The sequence below is a fragment of the Macrobrachium nipponense genome, chromosome 33 (assembly GCF_015104395.2).
Source record: "Macrobrachium nipponense isolate FS-2020 chromosome 33, ASM1510439v2, whole genome shotgun sequence".
NCBI classification, from domain to species: Eukaryota; Metazoa; Arthropoda; class Malacostraca; order Decapoda; family Palaemonidae; genus Macrobrachium; species Macrobrachium nipponense.
In genome coordinates this window covers 44,910,632-44,937,227 of record NC_087219.1, presented here as the reverse complement: position 1 = coordinate 44,937,227, position 26,596 = coordinate 44,910,632, and the positions used below count along the sequence as shown (strand labels likewise).

The following is a 26,596-nucleotide window of genomic DNA, read 5'->3' as shown; positions in this document are numbered from 1 at the left end:
ATGAAATTCAGTGGCTACATGATCTTGGAAATTAAATGACCTTCAGGTAAGGCCAGGGTTTGTGGTGCTGCATCAGACAGTCCAGAAACCTAACTGCCTGCTGTCTCACACAGAGTGACATCAAGAAAAACCAAGAGCAACTGCTTAAAGCTAATAAAATACCCCTCAGATTCACTGCTTAACATAAAGGTTGTGAAATGGGTTGAAACTAATTTAAACAGTAATCAGAGAAACCGTGTTACCAAGAACAAAATAAAATAGAAAATGAAGGAAGTGAACAGTGGGTAACACTTTATTTCAAGGGAGAAAGAATGATGTCCCCCCATGAGTTGAATCTCATGACCAAAAATATTCTAATAGAAACAACAAAACAGAAATTACCAAATGAACATACATATACTGGAGAAAGGTAAATAAATAAAGTACAGTTAAGGTACGTAAGATAAGAACTTAAAGTTTGCAAAGAAAAATAAACCACATTATCCAGTTAAAAAAGATAATAAACAAAGTGCTATTTTATGAAAAATTAGTAAGATAGAAGCACTACTGTGGCTAAAGGCTGTTGTGGAAAACTGACATTGACTGTGGCAGGTCTTACGAAAGAGTGAAACTGAAGTGGAGGTAGCACTGATGAGGAGGACAGCTTATGCCTAATGAGGCTTTCTGCATCATGACTGTTACAGGTTCAGTGAGGCTTAGATATCTGTCTCTATGGGAATAAGGCCAAATATGATTGAAATGGAATTGAAGGCCAGATTGAGCACTGTACTGTAGGTAATTTTTGTCCATAAATTAAGCATAGTTACAGTACAGTATGTACATCATCTATACCATCAGCTCTGGTGGCACCAAGTCAAGCTGTGGTGTGTTAGATATTGATGAAAAGAAGTAAAACTGTGTTGGATAATCCTGCCAGGATTATCCAACACAGTTTACTTAGTGTACCCTAGCTTTATGTTGGCAAACCCAAAGAAATCCAAATTCTGTAACTTACATGAATGAAAATTTTCAAAGAATGTAGTTGTATAATTATTATTCAAACTATTTCTGTTTCAAGTTTGTCATAAGTAATTTGTTGAACACTGAACAAAATCACCACTGTCATAAATAATTTGATAAATGCAATATGAAATCGCCATGTTAGTTTGATGAGGCTGCAACATTTATCATGAACAGTATCTTTTACCCTGGGAAAACAGCTGTTCGTGTGGATTTTTTAGAGGGTTTATGCTTTCTATGTGTCATCACATACATACAGTTATGGATTGTAATCTTTTATTAAGAATTAAATGAGTGGCCAGTCATTGCTACATTTTTCAAGTTTCAGTAGAAGTTTAAAGGGGAAAAGACGTTATAGTAGGTGTGATAGTGAGTGTAACAGAAGGGTGAAATAGGTAATTGCCGTAAAGATAAACTAGTTTAGTTAGGTGTTAACTGATTAGAGCATAAGAAATGGGTAAAGGAACATGAGAAGCTTCATCTCTTACATGAGTAATAGAGTGGCTTTTTAATTAAAAATAGAGGACAAAGAATTGAAGCCGTAATGAGGTTGTTATCCTAGGTGGGTTTATGGATGATTGTCAAGATCATCAGATGAGATTCCCCAAATTTCTGATGACAGCAACCAAACATGACTTATGTAAGGTCATGATCCATAATTGGTAAACTCTGGGTGGGTGATAATACTTATTGCACTAAGGTTGATGTAACAGGCAGTCATATCTATCATAGATGTTACTGAAACAAGAAAAAGGTGAGAATAGACTGGGCCTTGAAGGATTGATAAAACCACCTCATTCAGGAAAGAGGTTTATAGGAAAGAGTTTTTCAGTGGCAATAAACAGTATAGTCCAACAAATATCATCACCTGTTAAATGCTCGCTTTTTGTTGATGATCTTGCAATATACTGCACAGGATATGATGCCTCGTCAGTATGTAAACATTTGCAAAGGTCTGTTAATGCTATTACAAAGTGGGCTGATGAGAATGGTTTTAAATTCTCCTCGTCTAAAACAGTTTCTGTTAGATTTACTAGGTGCCAGCGTGTGGAAGAGGTTCCCACACTTATTTTAAAAGGATCTATCATTCCTTATGGAAATGAAGAGAAATTGACATGGGTCAGCCACATAAATTCCTTAAAGATTAAGGTTAAACAATCTCTGAATATTTTAAAGGTTGTTTCTGGATTTAGTTGGGGAGCTGATAAAAAATTCCTGCTGAGACTATATGACTCGTTGTGTCGATCCAAGCTAGACTATGACTGTCAGATTTATTCCTCAGCTTGTAAAACCAAGGCTGAAGGAACTGGACGTTGTACACAATATGGGGCTGAGAATATGCTCGGGGGCTTTTAGAACTTCACCTGTTGAAAGCATATATGTTGATACTAACCAACTTCCCCTTGGTCTGAGAAAGCAAGAACTAGAATTAAGGTACATGGCTAGAATTAAAGTGCTCCCAAAAATCCCAACTTCCAGGTGCTGAGGGAAGCAGACTCATGGGTCTTTCCTGGTATAAGAGCCTCTAGACCATTCCAAGTTAGACTAAATGAAGATGTTACGGGTAATAATCTTAAATCCCAGAAAGTCAGGGAAGTAAAACATCTTGTGTATCCTCCATGGCTTATTCCTGAAGCATCCGTGTGCAAAAAAGCATATAACAAAAAAAGACTGTCCTGAGGAAGAGATTAGGGAAAATTCTTGGAGCACGAAACTGTCCATACTAATGTGACAAAAATATATACGGATGGATCAAAGTCAGGTAGTGGTGTTGGCTGTGTAGTTATCCTGGGTGATACAGCATAGTATACGTAGTACAGCTAAACTACCTGACTTTGCATTTGTATTCACAGCAGAATTAACAGCCATAGTCTCTGCCCTGGATATAGTTTTTCAAAGCAGCGACACTAATTTTGTCATTTACTTGGATTCCAAAAGCACTTTAGAAGCTATTAAAAAATTCAATAGCTTCCATCCATTAGTTCAAAAAGTTCGGGAATCGCTCTTCCATTTGTATTATTTGCGTAAATCTGTCTCTTTCTGTTGGGTCCCTTCACATGTGTGGATTTGTGGAAACGAGATGGTAGATAGTAAAGCGAAAGCTGCCAGTGTCTCATCAGAAACAGCTTTTAGTAAAGTGCCTCATACAGATCTAAAAGGTCCTTTTAGGTCTTATATTTTAAGCAAATGGCAAGAAAGATGGACTTCTCATCTTGCCAATAATAGAAAGTATAGACGAACAGAAATAGTTTTAAGCAGACTGAGGATTAGGCACACTTATTTGACCCATCAGTTTATTTTAGAAGGGGGCAGCCTCCCAGTGTGTGCTTGCAGTGGCGAGATGCTAACAGTGGAGCACGTTCTGGTTGCTTGCCCCAGATATTTTAACCAGAGAGAGATATTTTAGGGGTAAATCCCTTTGATATTTTGGGAGATGAAGCAGATATTTCTGCTCTCATCTCCTTTTTAAAGTCTATAAACATTTTTAATAACATATAGTAATTATTTTTATCTCACATCATAGAGATATATATTTATTTATTAAGCATTTTCTTCTTTAATTCATTCATTTGTCATATGGTAATATATCTGTGAACCATTTTCTTCATACACTTATTAACTCATTTATAATGTAATTTATTTACTTTCCATTACGGCGCTGAATGGCTTCTTTGGCCCCAGTGCCTGGGCTTTTGCCCTAAAACTCATACATCCATCCATCTATAGGAAAGAGGGTTCATGGGCTAAAAGCATGCAGAGAAATCTAGAATTTTTATGAAGAGGAAAAGTAAACCACTTAGATACGTCCAGGGATTGTAGATTTACACAGTCGTGCTATCAAGATTTCATCAGATCTATGTCAGCGTTGTTTTTTCAGTTTTATTGGCAGGTGGGGTGGTAGTGCAGTTGGTATGAATTGTTCATGGGTGTGTTGGTATGTTAAGCTTTTATGGGTTTATCACTGTACCATAATGTTTTTGCTGAAATTGTATTTGAATGTGTGACAGTATCCAGGTTTCGGTGAACGATTTTAGGAAAGTGGAGGAATTTAAGATTCAAGGTAAATCTATATCTAAACTGTTCTTGTATGCGTAAACACAAATTAAAAATGGAAAAATTAGTTGCATATACATAGTACTAGTCTGGTTTTCTGTGTTGTTGCAGTTTGGCAATGAATTCTCATATTCATGTGCAATTCCATGTACGTATTGCAGTGTGAAGGATCATATAGAAAATGAATTCAGTTTTAGTATAGAAAATGAATTAACTGTAACTTCAATGATCAGATGTAGTTCATGAGTTCTTATGTAATACTTTGGTAAAGGTCAGGGAGTGTGCAATTTGATTAACATGCTGCAAAGCATATAAGATTATGTGTATAATGGATTAATTTTGTTCTCACTTCTCTTTTTATTTTGGATTTATTGTGGGTTTAAGATCAGTGTAGCCCATTGTCAAGGCTATGATAACAGAAGGCTTTGTTTTACTTAAGTAGGTTGGCTATATGCTAATTATCAGAAGTATTGTGTTGTTTCTTCTCTTTGCATAAAGAGGTTTGTACTCAGGCTATGCTGTTAATGGTTTGTTTTTTAATTCCCCTGAAGTTAGTGGGCTGCTCAAAAAAATATACCTTGACTCTTCAGCAAGAGTAATGGTCTCTATATTAGTGACATGCACAGATATGCTGGCTCACGTATGATAGATATCATTTAGGAATTTTGGAGACAATTGTGTGTATGTAGGCCTTGTTTAGTGGAATCCTGTTGCTTTACTTAACATATTTCTTTCTAAGTAACATACAGTAATTTGGTCTAATGAATCGAGGAAGAAGTATAGTTTGTTTTTCTGATTTGCTGTGTGATCTTTGTTGCTAAATTGTTATAATTTTTCTTTTGACATCTTCCTGTTCCAAAGAGAGTACTTCGAGGAAATTGTGTGCCTTTGGAATGGGACTTAGTATTTCTAGTATTGCTTTTGGAATGGGACTTATACTTCTAGTATTGCTTACAGTTAGTTAATGTTACTTCAAAGTGAGTTTATGTGCTAAGTTACTTTAATTGTTTGATTATATGCCTTAGTATCCTTTGCTTAAGAATTTTTGTTATTTTGGCTATAAGAGATTGGCGTTACAGTTTTAAATATATTTGGTGTTACATATTACATAAGCAGTGTGAAGGATGTAAGTTATGACTATTTTAGTGTTGGGTCTGAAGATTTCTTCAGTGATTTTCATTTTTGCATAGTATGCAATGTAAATTCAATAGTGCTGTCTTCTCATTCTTGTGAGTATTCATTATTGTATCGAGTTGTTATTTCATTGGTTTTTTAATTTAGTTGAAAGTTTTCATAGATTCTGTCACCACCATTTAAAGTGATTTTTATACTGTGGAAGATGATAATTTCCAGAAACTGTCATAGTGCCTCCAAGATAAATATTCCTAAAAAATCTTTACTCAGTACTTTTCGAGCACCTGAGAGACTGGTAGTTGAACCCACAAGTACAGTATATATTGTTTTTATTACAAAACACATTTCAGTAACTGTACATTAATTATATGCTGCCTTACATCCACATGCTGAAATTTCAGTCACACCAACTTGTATCGGTTAACATTTAGAGGCCTGTACTGTGCATGACTAGACCTACATATGATGCTTTAGCTTTACGTACTTATTTGCCATGTACCCTTAGAGTTTAAAGTCTAAGAATTAGTGGAAGGAAAGAGGCCATTTACACTATGGTTGATAGCAATTTATAATCGAGGCAGGATGAAAGGACCATCCAGTTGAAGCATCAGAAGTTCCCAAAGTGAGGAATTAAGTACAAGAAAGATCAGAAGGAAATCTTCTGCTAGTTATGAAAAGGTTGTGGCTTTATAACAGGAAGTTGTGACTTTATCCTGAGGAGGACCCTGTTGGATACCTGTTTCCTATGTTTGCCTGTGTGAATGAAGAGTTTAAGAGTACAGAGATCAGCCTTCTTTCGTGTGTTGAAGATTCAACCTGGCTGCCCTTACAGGAGAAAGCAGAAAGTCGTCCTTCTGATGAGGACACAGAAATTGTGAAACGAGAAACCATCAGGTCTCCGATACTGAATGTAAGTTTGTGATACCAAATGTAAAGATTTGGAACGAACTTTTCAGGGCTAAAGTAAAGAAGACAAAGAATGAAAGAAAAATAACAGGATGGAAGGACCTGATCACTTCTTAAAAGTAGATTGATTATTAAAACCAAGGAGAAAATTGCCACTGAGATGAGATTGGTCCTCCTCGTCAGTTCAGTAAAACAATAACTGAAATTGCATCAAGATAACTGAATTTTTACTGATAAAGAGAAGGAAAAAGAAAACTTTGTCGTAGCACCCAATTTTTGGGGTATTTGGTAAATTAGTTCTAAAATTAGTAGTGTAATAAGAAATTTTGACTTTGTAATAAATTGCTGTAGATCTTTTGAGTGGGAGTTTCTGGTATGGTACATCATGCCTTTCATTTTTGTTTGCTGTGTGGTTTTATGGTGTAAGAATGTGTATGCTGTGAAAATGTTTTTGAATACCATCTAAATATATACTCTGTAGGGTGTGTATTTATTGATGGGGAGAGAGTGGATCATATGTAAATTAATAAAGGTATGAAGTTCTGTTAGGCATTACGGCATGTGGGGATTACGGTTTTCTAAAACAATACTATTGCCAATGATTTTAGGTATTACTGTGTGTGGAGTTCTGTAGTTGCTTCATGCCTGTGTGGTTTGGATTATATTGCTAAACAATAGATTCTGTAATCCTTCGAGTTATTCTCGTATTCCAGTGACAACCAGTGGAATTTTCCCTGTGGCAGTATTTTGGCAGAAAATAGTTTTCCAGAATTGAAAATATTTCCTTGTTTCAAGTTGTAGAAAATCTAAAATGTTTTTGGTAAAACTTTAGTGTGTGTGTATGTGTATTCATGTATCTGTGTATGTTTGTCACACCAACTTTGCTTAGTCTTTGCAATTCTGCACTTGTTATATATTTACAGGACAACTTTTTATGTTACAATGAATATCACACAAAGCATGATATTGATGAATATCACACAGAGCATGATATTGAATGAATCATATTTTTATTCATACTCCAGAGATTGGATACAGTATTAATAGGTCTTACGGATCAGTGTACTCGTTCAGTTCAATTAAGGTTTAGTCTTTTTTTTTTTCTTTTTTTTTTTTGCTGAATACAGTAAAATAGAATATGTAATCTTTTACAAAGTTACAATAAGAAATTTTAATACATACAGAATACACAGTTTAGAAATAGCCAGGGATAGTTAGGAAAATTCATTAAAAATCTTATAATAACATGAATGATTTGGATAATCAAAAGAGGTTTCTAACAGAAGGCTCGTAATTTGTAAATGTCAAGATGAAAGCAGTGTCACGGATGGAGAAGGAAAGGGAATGGGTGCTTTATAAAAAGTTGGTGAAGGGTTAGAAGGGGGAACCAATTGGAGTGGAATAAATTGGAAAGTCAGATGTTTACTGACTTTTGTGCGTGGAAAGTAATTAAGTTGATTTGGACAGGAAAGAAAGAAAATGGCTAAAGCTTGTTCTCTGCAGCAAAAATTGTTTATTGGGGTTTTAGTGTAAAATGACATCTGTTATTCATGAGTCTTATGTCCACATGTCCAGGTGCCTTTTGTCTGTGTTGATTGGTTAACTTTTGTTTCTTTCAGGTTTTGGTCAATTGGTTAACTTTTAATTGCTTTCAGATTTTGGTTGACTAAATCGCTTCTTTCAGAAATCTGGCTTTGGCTCATTTTTTTCCGTTCGTGTTTTGTATGATTGGCTCCCTCTTTAAGAGCTTGGTTTGTCGGTGCCTTTGGTGATGGTTTCCTCTTATGTTCTTCCAGACCTGGTTTAAATAAAGTTTGATTGCCCATACTCCTCTACTGGAAAGTGTTTATTTTTTTATTTTTTTTTATTTTTTTTAAAGTCACTGGTGATACTTCTCTTTTTATGAGTCACATTTCTTATACAACAGCCACTTTCAAAAATGAATTTTGTATCTATAATTTATGTATTTACAGTTGTGTATTTGTTTATTTGAAGAGTATCTTATCATTGGCCCCTCAGTACTGGACTACACACGAATGTGTATCATGGGAATTAAGAAAAAAAACAGCAGCACAAAAACTACTTTTATTGTACTATAAAAATAAAGTTACAGGTAAATGTAATAGAGCTTTGAAGAATATCTAATTACCTAGAACATACATATGCATTTGTACAGTTAAATTGAAGGAGATAGTGGTTGTTTTAGTGTTAAATGCTGATGTATGCAATAAGGAAAGAGATTGTATAGTTGTAACTATGGTATGAATAAGAATATGGAATGTTTTGTAGAAGTATGTTATGGGGGGTGTGACTGTTAGAAGTGTATTATCAAAAGATAATGTTTATTAAGAACATACTTAGGGTTGAAAATATAAGAAATTTGGCTGTTTTGCCATAAAAATACAAGAAAATTGACTGTTTAGCCATATGTTTGCAGAGTCCATTGATTTAATATTGAGTAAAAAAAGAAAGTAGTTAGGGTATATCCAGTCATAACTTAACTGAGGCAAAAGTTACAAAATATAATACATATATGTAGTTTTAATTTTGCCTTACAATCATACGTAGTTTTAACTTTGCCTTACAATAATACATATAGTTTTAATAGGAGAGCAATGGTTCAGAATGTTGCTATAATTGTACATTTAATGTAATTAAGGCAAGGGAATGTGATTGACAGAGGAGAGAATAGTGGATTTGGAGAAGGTGGATGACAAATACACTACTACTAATTACATAAAGAAATTTTAAGAGTTGATGGGAATTAAAAAGGCCATTCAGGGAAGCAGGGAGTGGTTGATGGTACAGGCATTTATGAAGGGAAAATAAATGAAAAAACAGTAAAACAAAGAATTGACAAATATGGAGGCAAAAAAATGAGGCAAGAATTGATGAAATGAATGGGTGGATTGATCAACAAATTTGGAAAAAAAAATGATACTAGAGAGAATGGAATGCAGAGAAAGGCCAGTGGAACTTGGAATATAAATGCAAAAGGAGAGATTTTAACTGTGTCGGGAGCTTGTAAACGGTTATTGAATGTATGGTACCAAAAGATGGAAGTTGGAATTGTTGGAGCGATTAATTAAAACATGAGTCAGTTTTGCATATAAGACGAAAGTTTATAAAGTAATTGCTAAAGGTAATGCTGTGAAGGTAATTGCGAGTAAGGAAAGCAGAAAATTCAGATAGTACATTGTATGGAAGTGCTTTATGGCAGTCGGTTCATACTGGCATTTGGGAGCAATTGTTATGCTGATGGTAAGAGAAGTTCATTGCAAATGAGTAAAATAAGCAGGAGCTCCTCAGAATGGATAGTATTGTGAAGGATTTGTTTCAAGCTGATGGTAAAAGCAAATGCTGTAGTAGATTTTATATATAGTATGTACTTACCTAGTAATTACATGGTCAAAGCTATTTAATTCCTAGGTAATTATGTGTGTGTTTATATATATATATATATATAATATATATATATATATATTATATATATATATATATATATATATATATATATATATATATATATATATATATTATTTTTTATATAAACTTTTATTATAAAAATATGTTTATGGGGCCGATGTAAATTTTAGAGTAATTGTTTATAAGAGTAAATGTTTGTGTGAGTATGGTTAGGAGAGTATTTGTATAAGTCAGACTCGGGAAGATAGAAAAGTAAAAGATGGCCTAGAAAGTATTCTTACATGTACGTATCTTGAAGCACTGAGGCTATTGTGAGGATGAGAAATTAGTAGAGCCAATGCTAGGATAAGTACAGAGGATCTCTTAAAAAGCTTGGAAGAAAAGATTTATCAAGGAAAGGATTGCTAGTCACCTTTCTTTTTTGGCAGTGAAATTTGTTTTTGAATACAAATTAAAGATGATGTTAGTACCTTAGTTGTTGCTGAAGTGATTTGTCTTAATGTTACGTACAGCAGGATGATAGATTAGTGGAAATATATATAAAAAGGAAGTCATGGGTGGAAGGAGGAGGACTTAGTCAGCAGAGTCGCAGAAGTGATGAAATAGAAGGGCCTGAATAATCAGAAGTAGCAGAGAATGTGCAAGCTAGAGATTAGTATCTCATTGTCTTAAGAGAAGGAGATATGCTGCAGAGGTACCTTTTGTGTGTATGTTAGCATCATGGTTTTAATGCTTTTGGCTTTAATACATTAATCAGTTTTTTGTAATGGAAGTTTATCCCTGATTTGGTAGTTGAATGATGGCAGTGATGACTCTCTCCCCTCTGGACACATGCACACAAATCCATGCATATGTAAAGAATATATACATTCACTAGCTACTCATGTGGTATTTAGTATCATAAAAAAATGGAAGAGCACTTATGCACAGATTTTTGTTTATTGTGGAAATTTTTATTTGCATTTGGGGTTGATACTTTTTACATTTTAAATTTTAGGTAAGCAAAAAAAACTTTCCCTGTAATTAACAACATTTTTTATTTTGAAGACTGTACTTTAAAGTTTCATTAGGATTTAAAACAATTAATCTCTATAAACTATAGACATTTTTCACATTTTTTCTGTCAAGGTAATAACTATACAAGATTGTAATCTTTTAAAGTGAAGCTCTTTATGTTTTAAATATAAATGGACTTTCATTGTGGTCTGTAAGTGAAGTTTTAAGGGTCACTGAATTCAAATACTCCTCATTGTGTAACATGAAGCTTTTCTGTTGAGAGCACAGACAACAACGAAGATGGGTGAAACAATGAAGTCAGGGCTCATGTTGTCAAACATCAATATCTGACAGCAACAATAAAGGAGTTCGAGTTTGCTGGGGTCTCTTCCCCAGTTAGGTTGCCTTTGTAGGTGTGGTAGTATGGTGAGGACGAAGAGAAAGAAAAAAGAAAGGAAGTGCTGTTACTCTTATTTCCTCATTGAAAGTCTAAGAAGAGAAATGAAGGTGTCTAGAGGGGGAGCCATTAAAGAGAGATATTGATTTCTTTAAAAAGAAAAAGAAAAAAAAGAAGAACAGCAACAGTAGCAAGAGAACCTCGGGTGGCTCCAAAGATCAATAACAGCACAAGGGTGACTCAGGGTGGCCCTAGTTATGTCCCAGCCACACCACACACACACACTGCCTCACCCTTCCTCCCCCCTCTTATCCTCTCCTTTCCCCCTCCTCCCATTTCTCTCATTCCCTAGTTTCTCGTATTTTATGTAAATCTTTTTTTCTTTCTTGGGTGTTTTATTCTTCCATCCATTTCATTGCTTCTGTTACTAGCCTGAAATGTTGGTCCTTAATCAATGTATGTGTTTCAGGTTATGATAATTTCATGTTTATAGTTTTTGTTTAAAGGCTGAACTGGTTTAACTTATGAGAAGCAGGTGATAGAAGCAAACCACATTAGGTTAACCAATGTCATGCTGGCTTATACTTTTTAGGATGACGTACGTAGAAATGGAAATTAAAAGTCGCTCAACTCTTGGATAAATTATTTTTATATGCCTGGGAATTAATTCCATTATTTTCTTGTTATATTTCAGTACTTCCTTTTGATGTTCATCTGGGATGTTTAGGGTTAGAAAGTGGCTTGTCTAGTGTCTTCACATGAGAAAAGATATGCATGATCCTTTCTCTACTTCTTTTGTTGTACCTTAACTATGGCCTTTGTTCAATGGTGAAGAGTAATTAGCCTTGGTATAAGCACAGCATTGCAGCACAAGACTTGATCCAATAAGCGGGTGTTAATTATGTTCCTAGAAAAGTTGCAGTGGTGCATGAAGCTATGTAGCGTCAGAATATAGATTAAGGATGTACTGAATTGCAGTCGCTTATATTTTATGGTCTTATTCCAGTAGTTGATTTTTAGAGGCAGGATTTTAATTTTTCATTGGGTCAGGCCTTTCCACTTTTTCCAAGTTTGGGTTGGGTCAGGACCTTAAAGTTGACTATCCTTATATTTTTCTTATTAAAGACAAAGATTCATTGGACTCCATTTATAAGATACCCAACAATTCAATTTTTACATGATCAGTAGAGATTATTTGAATGTTTTGTCTTATATTGTACACTTCTCTCACGTCATTAATAGTATTAGGATTCTCTCTCTCTCTCTCTCTCTCTCTCTCTCTCTCTCTCTCTCTCTCTCTCTCTCTCTCTCTCTCTCTCTCAATAGCAGTGTCTAATTGGATTTTTAGATAAGTTCAGCTTTTCAGCATATTTCTTATCAGTTCATGTAATCATTCAGGTGGTAGCTCAGATGTGTTGAAGGCTGGAGGAAGACAGGCTCTGCCTTAGGGCTTGTCCTTGAAAAATGTGAATGGATACTTCAGATAAGTGGGCTCTTTTCAACCACATGTCTATGTGGATCTTAGTTTTGTGAGAGTAAAAATAAACTTGGGAGATTTTTTAAAAATATCAAATATCTGTTTACAAACTTTTGACTTTAAAAATATAACAAACTTTTGATTTTGAAAATATCTTGAAAAATATTTTGGTATATTTGTAACACTTGTTCTTGTAAGGCTTGCAAGACAAAATGCTTCTGTAATAGAGCAACAAACCACTTTCACTGAAAGAAAAATCTTCATATTTAGAAAGTCTGTGGCATCTGTAGTTGTCATAGTAGTATTTGTAGTAACAGGGTTATGATAGTGAAGTTTATTGACAGCTTATGCCATGGGTACCATATGTGTAAAGGCAATCCGTGAAGTGATTTATGTTCTACGTAGTTGGAAATTAGTTGTCTCAGGGTTTTTGGGTTTGTTGTAGTTGTCTCAGGATTTCTGGGTTTGACGACTCCTTGCCCCCTTGCTACAAGGCCTCTTTATACTTTGATTTTCCGCATTGCTTCAACTTTCCATCTTTTACCAAGCAAAAGTTATGTGCTATTTTATTTTTCCTTATCTCTCAAGCATTGGTTAGACAAAGGCATTCTGTCAGTTTAAGGATAAAGCACAGTTGTTGTTTAGTAAGGATGTTTTAGTAAAGACTTAGGCTGGTGGGGGTAACGACCAAAAACTTTCTTTGTGGTTTGGTTGAACAATTTTTATAACTGGTTAAGCTAAAACTCCAAAAATAATGGTAATTCAATTGATGATGTTTTTGGAGTAAGGAACGGCTCTATTAAATTGGTGTAAAATAATGCATCTGTATGTATTCACTATATGTATTTTTATTTATTTGTGTAAAGTTGCTGAAAAATAGACTGAGGCAGTCTGGTTTGTTTTTTACCAAATGAATGAACGTGTACTGTTATTGATTTCCTTAGAGATGACCTAATTGAATTGAATAATAAAGGGCAGTTGCTGTGTTTGTTTATATGTGCTTGGTTTGATTTGGTTATTACGCAAACATTACTTGCATGTATTTTCTCAATGCTAATTATTAAAGTTCAGTATATATTGATTGTTTAAATACTGTATTTGTATTGGTGGTATAGAATCTTCACATTTACCGCAGTATGTATTGATTTTCCTTTGTAGCCATGAGCTGTAGATGAGCAAATCGGTGTAGTGTGGATTTGTTCCTGGTAAGAGAGTATGAGAGTACAGTACAGTACAGTATAGATGTTAGGCAAAGGCAGTTCTTTTCCATCTCCTGGTGATATTGCTCCCACCCTTTTTAGGTTAAAACTTAATAGTTTTCATTTTATAGGAAGACAGATCTCCCAATAATTATTAGAGAAACACGAACCTCCTGAAACACAAATCAGGAAACTTAGGATGAGGAACAGATTTTCTTATTTTAAAACTAAATGGCACAAGAGAATGGTAGAGGCTCTTAGCTTAATTATACATCATTAACAGTATGATATTAAAAGAAAGTAAGGTGTTTTGGCTCATCACTTACTCCCATAAAGATGATAGGTTCTATCAATGAGTGGCCTCTGCTGTGTTGTGGAAGTTCATCAGAGGTGATCAAATGGAAGCTAATTTTAATTATTGACAGCAGTGATGGTGCTCACTGAATTTGCAAAACTTATCATTTTAAAGTTTTGTTATGGGGCTTTTTTATCTGGAAATACCACTTGTTTGTATGCAGTGAACTTTGTTTGGAAAAACTACTTGTCTGTATGCAGTGAACTACATTTTTGGATTTGTAACTTTAAATCCTTTTATTTCTCATTAACAGTATACTAATTAGATTTTCAGTTACAATGTTTTCATTAACATTATAATTAGATTTTCAGTTACAATGTTTAAATAAAATGAATAAATAGCTATACAGAATGCCGTATTGCTTCAATATCTAGTTCCAGGAGACTCGGTTTAAACATGTTAATATAACTGAGTATCAAGCTCGATGAATGGCTGTGATTTGACCTTTATCCTGGAGCTTCAGAGCTTGATGTGGCATATAAAAACTGATCTCTCGAGTAAAAGTATGGAGTGCTGAGCGTTGAATAGTTTTTTTTATGGATTGTTATATAGTGAATTTTAATTGCTGTAAATCCTTTGAATATGGTGGGTGAACTACAGCATGGAATTTTATTGTAAAATTATGTAAAAAATGGGTCTTTAATATTTTCTCTGATATTTGAGTATTTTCATTTAATTAAATTTTTGTTACATGGTTTCATGCAATTTTAATTCCTTACATAAAGACATTCTTATTTCCTGTGCAGAAGACTTCTGTATATATTGTATATATTGTTATCCATTTAATAGTGTTTGTTACTTCTTGTTTTAATTTTGTTGCATTGTTTTTCATGATAACTCTTCAACTACAAAATCCAAGATTTTGGTGTATTAGAGCATGAATCCTCGGCATAGAACTTATTATAGTTGAGGTTTTATATGTGCCTCTTAGAAGCGGATAGACTCTCAGTTTTTCGTAGGCACTTAAATTAAGGTTGTTTTCATCATAAATTTCAAAATTTCTTTTTTCATTGCAGAGCGGCGTCTCAGGTGGCGAAGCGGGACCGAGGTTCGAACCCCAGGTGGCAATGATGTGTATTGGGCGGTCGCAGTATCATGCCCAATACATGTCAGAGACTGGCAGATGGGTCACTGATAGCAACTCCAAAGTCACGTGCTTGAAGGATAAGGTTGATATCCTACGATACTGCAAACAGGTTAGTTATTCAGTCTTTTTCTATGACAGATGCAACATTGGAGGATCAGCTGTGTTTGAAATGAAACACATCTCTCTCTCTCTCTCTCTCTCTGTCTCTGTCTCTCTCTCTCTCTCTCAGAGCAGTTAACAGTTGTATGTATATAGTTTGTGATGACCATTGATCTGCTGATGTAAAGTAAATGAGAAAGCGTTGTAGATCTCATAGGGACCTGTTTAGAATCTTAAAAGATAATTCACACAATTTGAGCTTACTCTGGAAAACCTGAAAATGTGTAGTACTCCCTGGGGGTGATTGTAATTTGCGGGCTTCTGTCTTTTCTGAGGCTTGAGGTAACCAAGCAGTGGTAAGTCCTATGCAGAAGTGTTAGTCAGCTTTACTTGGAGTTGCTTGTAAGTTTGGGTTTAAATTACCTTTGTGTTGAGATTGCTTCATTTGTTATGTTACTTTGGTCCAATTATTGTATGTCATTCATATTAGAACTACCTTTATTTTTTGTCATTCATATTAGAACTACCTTTACTTTTTGTCATTCATATTAGAACTACCTAAAGAACTTGTCCAAAATGTTAATTTCCTTTTCATTTGACTTCTACTTAGTTATATTTGAGTAGTTAGTACTACATAATGTTTCAGTTGAATCAGAATATAAGATGCATTTTAATGTGGAAGGCAAAAGACATTGCCCAGCGTGTACATTGTTTCTGTGATTAAAGAGGAAGGAAGAATGGAAGTTTGATGCTTCCTCAGTAGATAGAAAAGCAGTATTGAATATATATGTCTGGGAATGTTGTGGCTAGATTGGCTAGATTAACAAGTAAAGTAAAATATAATGGGCAGATGGTGTCAAGTGAAAATATGTAAGGTTATTCAGACAAAGTTTTCCTTAATGCTATATTTATTCTAGAACTATTACTGCAAACAAACAAAGGGATTTTGGTCCCTTTTCAGCACAAGGTCACCAAAATCAGAGCATATAACATACATATATATATATATATATATATATATATAATATATATATATATATATATAGTATAGATAGTATAGTATATAGTATAGTATAGTATAGTATAGTATAGTATAGTATAGTATAGTAGTATGTATGTATGCATGTACAAAAAAAAAACTATTTTCATGAAAAATATACCACTTTCACACCACATACACACTCAAGCGCACATCTTTCTAAAACTACTTAATCTACAAAACCAATCTAAACTAGAATTAATTTGCATATCAAAAAGATTACCCTGTAACTGCAAAGCAATATAAAAAAATAGTACGTCAATGTATTCAAAAATTATATTAAGATATAATTTGCCTCTTTACAACATTAGGGTCTTTAATCCAACCAAAAAAACTAGATGCATATCAACAGAAATAATCGATATTGTCCTCTGTAACAAGAAGTATATTTTAGTTACCAGCAATACCTCTTTACCAGGGATTCAATCCAACAATATATGTCTACACTGAATTCTGTATCTTGCCCTTTAACACCAGGGACTAGTACATTATCACAACATTAATAGGGTTCAAGTAATCGATGTACTAACCACACAACAGGGACAATAACTTCAATTATATAAACCTTTATTTGCCTACTTTTATATATACAACAATTCTCTTGATTACACTTGCCAACTAGGCTCTACTTCAAATCACAGTCACTTTCAAGGCTTATTAGGCTAAATTCATAGTAGGGGGAAGTTCCACACCTATAAAAAAAACAAATAAAATAAAATTCAAACAACAAAAAAGTAATCATACAATAAAGTAAAGGTAAGCAAAATAATTTACTTTTAAAAATAAATCAATATTAAACTTTTCCATATACGTAAACTTGTTTGCAAACCCATTAAACTTTTCCCAACAAAGACATTGCCTTACAAAAAACAAACCCACACTACCACAAGAGGACAGCTTTTGTAAGTGTCCTTGTATGGTTTAAGCCGACTTTGTGGCATTTTTAGTGAAAATTTTAATATAGGAAAGATAGGGACATAGTCTTTTTTTATAGTATATAGGTTAATACTATTTATAGAGTAATCTCAGAATCAAATATTTTTTTTTATAGGTTAATACTATTTATAGAGTAATGTCAATGTCAGAATCAAATAAAAAAATAGTTTCCATTATGGTAAATGTGAAAAACTGACTCAGATTAATTGTAATTTTACTTGCAAATCCTGAATGCTTTAGAATATTTTATCTTGTGAGAATTGTGGTGTACTACACACACTGGTTTTCTGGGTGCAGTCATTTTAAAAACTGAACCTATGGAATGGAGAGTAATTTTGTTTTCGGTAACACTGACTTTCAAGGAGCATATCAACAAGCTCAAGAAAAAAGACTTTCAAAGAGCATGTCAACAAGCTCAAGAAAAAAGTGGCCACCAGAAATAACCTCCTAAGCAAAATTGCATTCACCAGGTGGGGAGCAGATGCAAAAACTTTAAAGCAAATGTCCCTAGCACTATGTCATCCCACTGCAGAATATTGTGCTCCTGTGTGAGAAAGATCAAGCTCACGCCAAAAGAGTGTATATCGAGCTAAATAAAGCCTGCCGATAATCACTGGCACATTAAGTGCAACACCCCTGCCAGCTTTGTATAGACTAGCCAGCATCGCACCACCTGACATCCGTCGAGATACCGTGGCTAGAAAGGAAAAGACCCAACAAGCAAATGATCCCAGGCTAACACTACAACTATCGTGAAACAAGAAGACGTCTGAAATCATGTAAGAGATTCATGACAGTGAAAGAACTAAGGACCCCAGACCTATCAAAATACAGACTGCAAACATGGAGAGAGAGCGACAGTCAGACTACTAATAATGCCCTCCCTGACCCTAGTGAAGACCTGCCCTGTGGATTCTCCCTCACCAGAAGGAAATGGGTCACCCTGAATAGAGGAAGAACAAAAGTTTGTAGGACAAGGGATAAACTCCAGCGATGGGGTTGCACAAATGGTGCTGAATGCCCCTGTGGGGAACCAATCCAAAATAAAAATCACATCTTGAGTAGTTGCCCACTTGTTGGGACATGATGGCAAACAACACACCACTCCAATGGGTAGAACGATGGTGTGCGATAAGATATGATGATGAGTAATGTTAGTTTTTTATCAATTTACTAGTCACAGTTTATTCACTTTCTATTCCTTGATTGAAAGGAAAATTTATGAGTTCAATACTGAAATCTTAAGAAATGGTATACTTTTAACTTTCCACCATTTCATGATCATACACACTTTTGGGAGTAGAATGAAAGGTACAGCTTATCTTTACATATCATGCAAATGTTTTAAGTATCAGCAAAAATGTTATGATGAGTATTGAATAAAAAGAAAAGTCATATTTCCAATAAAAGATTGTGTACAGTACATATGTAGTTGAAGAGAGTCTGCCAATATGTTGTGCTAGATATCATCTTAAGTTTTTTAAAACCTTTTTACTGGCTTTGTCTTTGAGAAAAACAAGGAAAATTAACATCATGAGGTTTTTCATGCATAAAATGCATTATGAGAGTAAATGCAGATGAGAGGGATGTTTGGAACCATGTTGTGATAAAAGAGCTGGTTTTAAAAGTCATATAGCATTTCTGTGACTTTGAAAACACACTGGACTGTGAGGCATTAGCTGAGAGAGCATTAAGTTTCATAGATGAGGTTTAGAGAGATACCTAAACTACTGGTATATAAAGATGTCCCATTAATAGAGAGAGACATGAAAGACATAAAGAATACATACGGCCTGTACTATTTTATGCAACAGGAACATAATCACTGACAAGGAGAATGGGAGAGAAAGGTGTAACCATAAAATGTCAGGATTCATATCTGGAATATAGTAGGAAAGCTATATCTTAAATGAACAATTGGAGAAACGTGGCACCAATAAATGAAGAGATGTGGTATCAAGTGTATGAATAATTCATGGAGAGATGTGATATCATTTTACAAGTAATTGATGAGACTAGAAGAGAGACTGAGATCTCAAATTTCTGATATTCTGGACATGAGAAGGATGAGGAACAGCTGGTCAGAAAAGTAGTAGATAATGGAAGTTACAGACCAAAGACTTATAGGAGGGCTCAGGAAATCATGGAAAGAGGACAGGTAAAAAACTGATGGTCAGTGGGACAAAAATAGCTCAGGAGAGATATGAGTGAAGAGAAATGACCCTCTAATTCCATCTAGGGAAAAGCTGATGGAAAAAAATCTATGAAGATAGTGATGATGGCTTGCAAGACAGAGACTTTACTTTTTTTGGAAGAATTGTTGATTGGCCAAATAGGAAATCCCTCTTGTCTTGGACGGTCAGTCTGTTCCACATAAGTTGACACTCATTCACCAGGCCAAGAGTTCTCATTTTTGTGATGGTAAACCTGATCAGGATTCAAGCAAAATGGTACATAAAGTCAGGATAATGCTCCCCCTCTGTATACATATTACAGAATATTTTTATATCTCTTTTCAGCCAACCATGTGAAAGCTAAATAAATTGGCTCCGTAGTCTGGTTAAACTAAACAATAAAAACTATCCCTATTCATATGATTAATGGTTAACTTATTTGGTGACTGTAACATTTTGAAATGGGAATAAATTTTTGGAATGTAGGTGAGAAAATTCATTACTTGCATTTTGCACAAGAAAATATGGGTTAGGAATTTGAAGGAACTCCTACAGACAGGCTTCCCAGACTTCCTACAACTTTCGTTGAATGCTCCCAAGGAAATTTAAAGTAGTGTAATATACCTATTAAAGCTCTTAATACAGTGATAGCCAAGATACTTTTAGTTTAGTAATCCACTTATGAAATTCTTACACACACAATGTAACTGGGTAAAATAAACTCTGGTTAGTTTGTGAATTTAGATTTTCCAAGCTTAAACTTTATGAATATACTAATTTAAACTGATATTTATCATCTGTAATGGATATAATTTGTTTAAAATGAGTAGCATCAATTGTTAATTAATGCAATGGAAAGTGCAGTGCTTATCATAACACCTTAATTGATAGTTATTCATACCATTCTTTTTAGCAATAAAGTATATTTGGTTATTTAGATATAGTATTATATTTTCTCCACATTGTCAATAATGACATGTAACCTAAATTTAACAGTTCAAAAGCAAAAATGAATTAAAACAATATTTGCCTTGTACAGTATTTCATTTCAGATATTTGACGTTTTCCTCGTGCAGTATTTTAAAAATTTTAAAGATTTGAAGTGTTCAAGGTTATTTTCTGATATTCAATTTCCATAATTCCAATAAAATGTTTGAAAAGTGGTGTGATATTTCCCAATAAATAGATTAAGCCATAATCCTTTGGGCCGCTGTTGTGAAAATCGGAATTAAAAACCAGTGATGTGGGTAAACGGTTTTATGAATATGGGACGAGTTCTATTTAGGCAACCCTCACTGTATATTGGGCATATGCCCTTGTTAATATTGAATGTCTCGCTGTTTTACAATAGAGTACTGTACTCATTTTCTCATTTCTGCCTCTGTATTTCATTCACTTACTATGTGGGATTTATTTTATAGAAGCTTATTTAGCAAATTGATTACTGTTTAATTGCATTCCATGTGAGTATACTGTACATAGGCATTTTTGAATAATTTCTTAGTGTAGTACGAACTGACATTGAATATAAGTTTTTTCAAATAAGTTTTTTTCAAAATGCATACAAGTTGACAGTGGATATCAGTTTTTAAAAGCTGATGATTGTATTGACAGGGTATATGAGTTTTTGAAGAATGATGATTATATTGATAATAGATGTCAATTTTTAGGTTGTTACTAATTGTATTGACAATAAATATCAGCATAGTGAAAGTGACTATGTAGTTCAGCAGAGTTTGATACAAACTGCTTTTTCTAGTTTGTAATTGGAGCAGAAATAGTTCTCCCTTGTGCTGAGGAAGTAGTTCCAAGGTTTAATTCACTTTTATATTTTGTAGCTGTATTTAGTGCATGAAGCTAAGGCAGAAGCACTGAATTATTTGAGAAATTCCCGAGTATTGGAAGTAGTGTTAGTCACATTATGTAGAGTAGGTCATTTCACATCCTGTTTTGATTTTGTGTGTCTTTGGTGTTGTTTGAAGTGAAAAACAAGATCATTGGTGCATATGGATATGGGTTAGGAAGGGATATAGAACAGGCTACAGTTGGCGTGAGAAGTCAGTACCTGTAGGTAGGTCCGATTGGAGGACAGTACGATATTGAGTTTCATCCTGTTTTGGCTGGGAGAGATGACAGCTTGCTATTGACACACGATCTGGCAGACAGGTGATTGGTTACAGTGAGACATAGGCTCAAAGTGATATGAAGTTGGTTTTATTTTAGTGAATATAGTATGTATGCAGATAATAGTTACAAAAATAAGTATTCCAGATCTGATCATCATACAGGAATTTAACATTCACTGTTTATCCTGTGAACTAAGATCATCAGTTTTTACTAGTGTATAAAGTTTTTTTTAGTACTATATTACTGTTCTTAATTGAAACCAAGTCAGTTAGTATTAATAAATAATTAATGTCTCCCTTTTCTTTCTCTTAATCTGTCTTAGTGATTAATTTTAATTATGGTCTGTAGGCTACTTCATGGAGGTGTGTGTGTGTGTGTGTCTGTAAAGCCTGAGTAGATAAAACTTTTTGGTTGCACTTCCATTTTTTTTATTCTTTTGTGAATAAACTAGAAATAACTTATTTGTATCACAAAGCAAACTAGCATATATTTCTTACACTTTTGTTCTTCACCCACTCCCCCTTTTTTTTTTTATCGTATAGTATTTACTTTTGTCCCCCCCTTTTTTTCTTTCTTAGAATAAACCAGATTACTTTGGTTTAAGCTTCATTGTTATTATGGCCTATTCAGAATGAGTGATTGTTTATGTTGAACTAGTCCTAAAATCTTTTAGGTATCTTCCAAAACAAGTGTCACTGCAATATTTGGTTAGATACAAAATAATATTTCAGTATCATCATTTAAATTATTAGTGGTATAATAGTCGAACAATACCACGTGTACATGTTTCTATGCTCTCATATGGCTCAGCGCATAGGTTTTTTTTCCTTTTGATGAGAGCTGATTATTGGACTAAGGGAGAGTTCAGGTAGTGTGGCAGCCAAGTAAGAAGAGGCCAGAAGCACAAATGAAAAGTCTTTGTCCTGCTGCTTACATATCTACTACAGTACTTTTCTGACAACTATTCCCTCTCTCTTCTCATCACTCATTCAAACCATCCCAGTCTTTGATCTCTTTTGAATTCCCCATGAATACGTAATGCATTCTTTGTAATATCTGATATCTGTCAATGCCTGTTTCCATGTTCACTGACTTATATAGCTGTTCTTTCACCTTCAAGCATTCTTTTCCCCTTTTACTTCAAGTTTGGAGGTAGAGAGGGCAGTCAGTTGCCTGTCTTGTCAGTCTGCAGGTTTTGTACAATTTTAAAATGGTAAAGAGAATGTTGAACTAAAAGCAAAAGCTATTTACATTTGTAAATATAAAAAAAAAAAATCTTTGTCACATGTAAAAGGCTAGTAACACTATAGATGCATGGGAACTTAAAAAGGAAATTGTAAGCTCTCCACAGAGGTTAGAAAGTAGAGTTGATCTTTAAAGACAGATGGTTTGGTCATGTCATGAGGAGGAAAGAGGAGCATTTGGGAATTCATGTGGAAATTGTACAGGCCAGAAATTTGGGAGGAAATTTTTGCAGCTCATCTCAGTGTCAGTGTTTAAAGAGATATTATGACTGGCAAATGTCTTTTGTGCCTCAATACTTTTTCATCAGGAAGTATGCAGTTGTATGGTTGCAGTTCCTATCTCATGCTCTGTGACATTGACAAATATACATATATATATGTATATATATGTATGTACGTATGTATGTACGTATGTATTTATGTATGTATGTACACAGTTTTTTTGTAACGAAATATTCTTGGAGGCATTGTCTTGGATGTTCTCATTAATCATCGTGCTTGACTGCATTCCTTTCTATATTCGAATGTGTGTGTGTGTGTTTCTGCAATTGATACTTGAGAGGAGTCCCCTCCTCCTCTTCAGTACGGTATCCTGTTTCACTGTTGGCCTGCCTCCTGCCGAAGGCTGTTAGGGTTAACCTCTGTTTCTTCCCATCTGTAACACATTGGAAGTTGCTTGTTACACATTGTGCCATATTTATTTTTGAAATGTTGAGAACTATTGACATTGCTGTAATTATCTTTTTAAATGTGACATAAAAAGTTGTTGTTTTTTTTAATGAAAAGGAACCATCTTCCCTGGTTCTTAACAAGTCATTTATGAAGTTGATTCCCTTTCACTGTAATTCTGTTGGAAGTTGATTTACTTGTGAATCAATAAAAAGTTTTTTGCTCTGTAACTTATCCTGTGGAATCCTGTACTAGAATATAGTCAGGTATTGTGTTGGTATTAGGTATTACTCTTACTAATAATAATAATAATAATAATATTATTAAGTCATCTGGCAAAAGAGATGGCCAAATTCGTAGACTCCATATTAGACTTTATAATTGCATTTTTCTTTGGCTTTATTCACAGGTTTCTTTATATATAAGAGTCCATGATCTAATTTTTGTGTGTGCACGTGAATCTTTCAATATTATATAGCATATTTGTCATTGCTGTTTCTATGTTGTTGCCAACTTTGTCACATGTTGCTTGTTACTTGGATTATGCATCCATTCTTTCAAATGCAGTACCACAAGAGGTTTGATAATGTTTGTTGATAGTTAAGCAGTTTCATCATCATAATTGTCAACATTTTCCTGGCAGTTTTCCCTTTATGGGTGTAAATATTGGGGTGATGTGTTCTCTGACTACTTCTGTTTTTCTTTTTTTCTTGAGGTTACATCTGGTATGAGTCCTTTCTCACTGGCCTACTTGTTGCCACTGTCATCTCAGTTGGGTGTCCCATGAAAAGATATATTTCAAATATTGCACCATATCACTTGGTCTTTTGAAGTAAAGGCTCTTCTTTTTCATCAGTATGTCGAGTATTTAATGATGCTGCAAGAATTTTTTTTACTCATTTAATTTCAGCTCTTTTTCACTTATGCTCTTATTGTTATCACTTCACCTTCATCCTGACTACTTGGATATCAATGCCTTTATGCATTGTCATTACTCCTTTCCAACTGCTTGTATTTTATTTTCTCTATACACAATGATTGGTTGTATTATTGTGTTCAGTAATTTCCCTCTTTGCTTTTGAGTCTTTGTCTGTGTTCATGAGAAGAGAGAGAGAGAGAGATGAGGAGAAGCGAGAGAGAGAGAGAGAGAGACGAAGAGAGAGAGAGAGAGAGAGAGAGAGAGAGAGAGAGAGAATATGTGTTCCATTATGTGAGGCAGATTTATATCATGAGAGAGAGAGAGAGAGAGAGAATGTGTGTTCCATTGTGTGAGGCAGATTTGTAGTATGTATTCAAATAATGTCCTTCAATTAATTGGTTCGCTTGTTTGTATACTAACAGGGAAAACAGAAGAGTAGCTTCATTTATTTAAGAAAATGATCTATTAACAGTATTTTAAGGACATTTTGAGCAATATTACCACAAGCTTAATGGAATGGGAGGATTATAAAATCTACTGGTGATGGTTACCTGTATGCAACACTGACTCAGCATTAGTATACATTGCAGTACTTGTATCAGAGATTACTTTGTATTTCTGGGACATTCAATTTTGGTCTTTGGAAAATTATCTGAGAGTACTAATTGTTAATTTGAATGCTTTCATTGGTTTTTACCCCTGTATCAGTAACCATATTTTACATTTTGTGGTTGTATTTGCATTTTTGAATGTCTCTATTTGTCTTTTCCAGTTTCTGGAAGGAGAATGTTATTATGGTTCAGTTAGAGCAGTGGTTTTCAAACTCATGACCTTGTGGTAGGCCATGGGCCAGTCCTGAGGAGGCAATGCCACAGAAATCTTCTAAGTAGTACTTAAAAAATGAAAAATCTAGAAATAATAATGAATATCAAAATAAGAAAGCAAAAAAAGATATATATATACCCCATATTGAAATTTTATAACTGTTCTAAAAAATAATTCTATTATATCATCATTACACAATTCTGAGGGGCAGTGGGCCATGAGTATTTAGGTATGCCAAAAATGGACCATGGGCACAAAAAGGTTGAAAACCACTGGGTTCGATCAATTCAGCCTAGATGTGCATATTCTCTTACAGTGTGTCCATTTGTCACCATTTGTCACATCAATTCTGCATTGCTTTCTGAGTTTTTCTTCTTCCCTTAAAACATCTGTCACTTCTCTCTATGGTGTTGTGTCAGCTCTGAGACTTTTAAGTTTTTAGCTTTGTTTTGTTACCAAATTTTTTGGCTCGCTATTGGCAGTTTTAATCTGGGCTTAGGGTCTTATTAAAGTACTTTGTGAGGTGGTGTAAGTAAATGTTTCTGGATTTGTTGGAATTGACATGTTCATGCATAGACTGCAATTTAGTGAGGAAGAGATAATAGGATGAGAAAGGGAATCTTCTTTCATCTTCCTTTTGTGAGAGTAACCCTTATAAAGTGATGTTTAAATTACTTAAAATGACTTCCTTTCTAGGCTTCCTTTTTTTATACCTTTTTTTGTCTAGAAATTCTTGTCACCATTTCCTCATTACCTGTTAGAAGTAGGTTAATCGTATCCCTGTATTTTCATCAAAATAAACAAGGGGAAAAAAAAAGACTGGATTATGTAAAGAGGTCTATATGTGTGGTAGTGAATTTATGAGGGACTACTAATGACAAAGAAATTGGATGAGAGTCAAAGCTGAAGTATTGTTGAGTGTGTAGGCTGTGTAGTGTTAATTGGATTAATTGAATAAGGTGACCTCTGTGCTAATGCTTTGAAGGGTAACTCTACAAACTGAAAACTAACATTTTGAATATTTTTACCTTTTCCCGTCTAATAAAGATTAGCATTGAAATAATGTTGTGCCCTCCTCAGGGTGAAGTCCTGCAGCTTTTTCTGCCCAACCTTTTTTCCGGTTTTTCATATGGTCTTTGGCAAGGCCACGATAAAGACATTATTTGAAAAAAAAAAAAAACTCAGAAATTTCTAAATTCAGTAGATTAGTGTGATAGTGATGTATATTTTGTAATGCCTTTTACAAACCCAGTTTGATATTTTAAATTTGAATTGCAGGTTTATCCAGAGCGGGATATTACCAACATTGTTGAATCTTCGCATTACTACAGGGTACCCAACTTCTGCCGCGTGGGTCACGTGAAATGCAAAACTTCTGCCTGGGTCAAACCATACAGATGTCTTGGTGAGTGTGTTTTATTGTATAATGCAGCTAGATTTGAATTGTTTGTTTTTGTTCATTAATTTTTTGAGCTGGGTTCTACATGTTGTATGTCCTGAAGATGTTTAAACATCTCTTTGACTCAGGTTTATC

The 26,596-nt window shown here is 34.3% G+C and overlaps 1 protein-coding gene across 3 annotated transcripts in view; it reads left to right on the top strand.

Moving 5' to 3' along the window:
• Positions 1–26,596, top strand: part of LOC135203139 (amyloid-beta-like protein) — a 71,167-nt gene that overhangs the window by 23,618 nt on the left and 20,953 nt on the right. For all 3 annotated transcript variants that reach the window (XM_064232808.1, XM_064232807.1, XM_064232806.1), the window contains 2 exons: positions 14,960–15,139; positions 26,341–26,467. In XM_064232808.1, coding sequence (XP_064088878.1) covers positions 14,960–15,139; positions 26,341–26,467 — 307 coding nt within the window. The remainder of the gene's footprint in view (positions 1–14,959; positions 15,140–26,340; positions 26,468–26,596) is intronic.